This window comes from Chiloscyllium plagiosum, unplaced genomic scaffold (genome assembly GCF_004010195.1).
Source record: "Chiloscyllium plagiosum isolate BGI_BamShark_2017 unplaced genomic scaffold, ASM401019v2 scaf_14101, whole genome shotgun sequence".
In the NCBI taxonomy this organism is placed as follows: Eukaryota; Metazoa; Chordata; class Chondrichthyes; order Orectolobiformes; family Hemiscylliidae; genus Chiloscyllium; species Chiloscyllium plagiosum.
In genome coordinates, this window is record NW_025205582.1 from 6,604 (window position 1) to 10,673 (window position 4,070).

General features: G+C 49.4%; 1 protein-coding gene across 1 annotated transcript in view; it reads right to left on the reverse strand.

Moving 5' to 3' along the window:
• Window positions 1-820, reverse strand: part of LOC122546451 (zinc-binding protein A33-like) — a 6,212-nt gene extending 5,392 nt beyond the window's left edge. Inside the window, exon 1 of the mRNA XM_043685159.1 lies at window positions 793-820. Coding sequence (XP_043541094.1) covers window positions 793-820 — 28 coding nt within the window. The remainder of the gene's footprint in view (window positions 1-792) is intronic.
• Between the last annotated feature and the right edge of the window lie 3,250 nt (window positions 821-4,070).

A 4,070-nucleotide genomic window follows, 5' to 3' on the forward strand; every position in this document is an offset into this window, starting at 1 on the left:
AGGTGAGGGGATGTAAAAGGGAGAGAAAGTGGGTGCAGGAGGAAACAAGAATGATAGGGAAGAGGAGGGGAGGAAGGGGAGTGGGAATGAAGGCAGATTGGAGGGAGGAGTAAGGCGGAAGCAGCAGAGGGATGAGAGCTTTGGATGTTTGTAGGTGTGGAACATAGAAATAGAGGAGTGAAGCAGGGATTAGATTAGATTACATTACAGTGTGGAAACAGGCCCTTCGGCCCAACAAGTCCACACCGACCTGCCGAAGCGCAACCCACCCATACCCCTACATTTACCCCTTACCTAACACTACGGGCAATTTAGCATGGCCAATTTACCTGACCTGCACATCTTTGGACTGTGGGAGGAAACCGGAGCACCCGGAGGAAACCCACGCAGACACGGGGAGAACATGCAAACTCCACACAGTCAGTCGCCTGAGGCGGGAATTGAACCGGGGTCTCTGGCGCTGTGAGGCAGCAGTGCTAACCACTGTGCCACCGTGCCGCCCATGCGGAGGAGAAGAGGAATGGGAAAGGCATGGCTGAAGAGGAGGGAGTGTGGTGAGGGTAGGTGTTTGGGGTACAGGGAATGATGAAAGGGGAAAGGGTGGGGCATGATAGAAACGTTCTTAAAATTGGCAGGAGTTAAGAGGGGGAGGAGAAGGGGGTAATAAGAAAGGGTTTGGGAGGCAGAGAGGGGTTAGGGCAAAAGTGTGGAAACGAGGTGGAGAGGATGAGTTGACCTGTGCTGAGGCTCCAAGCTGCAGCCTTGGATCAGGTGAAGAAACATTCCTCATACAAAAGTCAATGTATTTATGTTTTGACATTGTGAAGCAGAGTCAGTGGTGCCTCTCGATTCCCAACGCGGCAAAGCTTTAACAGCGCCAACGGCAAACCTTACCTCAATTCTCCCCCACCCCCCCACCCTCCCTCTCACCCCAAAGCTCACCTCTCTCAAAAGCATTCTTGATGTCATTGACTTCACTCTGAGAGCCTGGTACACGGAAAATGCCCTGCTGTTGTAAGCCTAAATAAAAAAAAACACAAAAATCATTTTCACAAACTATTCTGTCCCAGATCCAAACTGAACACGACAAGCTTGGCTGACGGCGGGCGGCACGGTGGCACAGTGGTTAGCACTGCTGCCTCACAGCGCCAGCGACCCGGGTTCAATTCCCGCCTCAGGCGACTGACTGTGTGGAGTTTGCACGTTCTCCCCGTGTCCCTGTGGGTTTCCTCCGGGTGCTCCGGTTTCCTCCCACAGTCCAAAGATGTGCAGGGTCAGGTGAATTGGCCATGCTAAATTGCCCGTAGTGTTAGGTAAGGGGTAAATGTAGGGGTATGGGCGGGTTGCGCTTCGGCGGGTCGGTGTGGACTTGTTGGGCCGAAGGGCCTGTTTCCACACTGTAATGTAATCTCATCTAATCTAACCTCATCAGTGACACACAGTCACTCGGTCACAGCCTGACACAATATGCTTTTTCTGTCAGTCACTCCATAGTTTCCCTGTTAACCAGAGAGGATTAACCACATCACCAGATCTCTCACTCGGGGCATGAACATTCACTCCTGGATAGCAGATCCTGCGCTGTGGAGATTGGGCCAATTTCAATTTGGACATCGTTTGGGAGGCTACAATGTGCCTCAGTATCTGGGACAGCTCCGACCCCAGGAACTACTGTCAACACGAGAGGAGAGTCCAAACATCCTGGAGTTACAGGGATACTGGAGACTCCGTGTGACCCTCAGCCACAGATGATCTGTTAATCAGATCCAGACAAACACAAGCCGTTGCTAAACCCCAGATAAGCAAGGCCCGTTAAGAGGCCCAAAGGATTAGAAACACCCACTTGCTAGTCTGGTGCATGGAGACTGGATGAGGTGTTGGAGAGATCCAAGGATTTTAATGCAAACCGGTTCAGAGTACAAAAACATCAGTTTTAAGTTACGGCTGTAACTTACCATAGAGATTGATGAACCGAATGCAGCTCTCCACCACTAGTGGGATGGGTTGTCCAGAATCCTGTTTTAAAAAAAAAAAAGAGGGAGGAAATTGTCAGCAAATGAAAGAGTACACAGCAAGATCCCGACAGCCGCATTCAGAAATGAGACAGGACAAAGCATGGCACAGATCTGAGGCGCGCTGGGCCCTTACAGACAAAGCTCCAGGATGCGAGAGGAAACAGAAGGACAGCTCACAAGCAAATCGCTACCATTAACATTCACCTGAGAAAATAAACCCCCAGAAAGCTGCAGGGACCAGCCACAATAATGTCATGTCTGGCTCAGAAATGGGAAATCATAGCAACAGCACCCACCCACTTCACACGTTTCACAGCTTCCTCTACTCTGTTAAACTGAAACTAAAGCCCCTCTACACTGTCCCCATCAAACACTCCCCAGGACTGGGACAGCACAGGGTTAGATACAGAGTTAAGCTCCCTCTACACTGTCCCCATCAAACACGCCCCAGGACTGGGACAGCACAGGGTTAGATAGAGTTAAGCTCCCTCTACACTGTCCCCATCAAACACTCCCCAAGACTGGGACAGCACAGGGTTAGATACAGAGTTAAGCTCCCTCTACACTGTCCCCATCAAACACTCCCCAGGACTGGGACAGCACAGGGTTAGATACAGAGTTAAGCTTCCTCTACACTGTCCCCTTTACGTTCTCCATGGACAGGTACAGACTGGATTCATACAAAAGTTAAATCGACCAATGGTTACAAAAGAACTAAATGTCTCTCTGTACCTTCTGAAAGTGTACCCTAACATCTGTGTTTTGTGTGTTTATTCTTCCATCTTCCAGGTTGGATAGTTTCTGACTTAGAGGTAGTTTTGTGCTGAGTGCCCACATCCATGAGGACAGATAAAGACTCTGGAATTCATTTCCTACACACTCATCCTGCCATCCGATGAGAGGAACTCATTCTGGAGGTAGTGGTGAATTTAAACCAAATTTACACAATAAATGGACCATGTCTGACTGCGTGGCAACCACCATTGTAATTGGCAAGTAGCGTCCACCCATTTAAGGCGAGGCTGAATAAATACATGAGGGGGGGGGGGAACAGGACACTGAATGACTGCTCGCATGGAGTCTGCGCACTGGTGTTGGTCTGTAAAGTCAAACGCCCTGTGTCCCTGAGTGAGTTGTAAATTCTAAGTGACTGGTGCCTCTGAAATGTTCACATTTCCTCAGATAAGGTACGTTGATAGCAAGCCTTTCACACTCCACGGCGGCATCATCATCCATGAGAAATCGCAAACTCCCCCGGCCACAGGGAGCCGGGTGCTGAGTCAGTCGATTCCTCTGTGGGACTGGGCTGTTGCTGATGGTGAGGAGAACCTGAAGATACCAGAGCGGCTCAGGGGGGACGGCCGTTCGGCCCGTCAGGCGCATTCTGGTCCTTGTAAAGTCCTGTTCAACTGGTGCAACGTCTGGTCTTTCCTGAAGAGCCTTCAAAGATTTATCAACTTAACTTTGTGCAAGTTAGAACTGGGACTGCTTCTGGCACCCTTTCAGGCAACTCGCTGGGTGGGAAGAATCCTCACCCTTGTTCCATCGAAGCCCGGGACAGAACCCCCTATTGAACAGTCCTCACCTGACTCGAGCAAAACCCCTCAGCATTTCCAACAGCTCTATAAGCCCCCTCCACATCTTGTCTGCCTTTTACTCCAGGTATGGGAAATTGTTCTTTTCAAACATGTCTCTGTGCGCCTGTTTAGAAAACATCACAGGCTCAAAGGTAAATGGATGGGTGTTTTGCCTGGAGGTGCAGGAGGGCTGTCTGAACCCGTGCCACTGTAAACCCGCCCACATACTGATCTTGCCAACAAGAACAGAAAGAGAAAAAAAAACAAATTTTTAAAAACGGCTGCTTGGAGAAAGTACCACTCAACAAAAAGACTTTGAATCTGCCTTCATTTGCATGCTAATTAGGAAAATATGCAAAGAACACAAGTTCAGATGAACGTTAATTAGCCGCCGGACGTTTGAGCAAAAGGAGATAATGCAGTAAAACGGGCAGACAATGCATCAGTTTGATTAAATCCTTTTGAACCTTTCATGTTT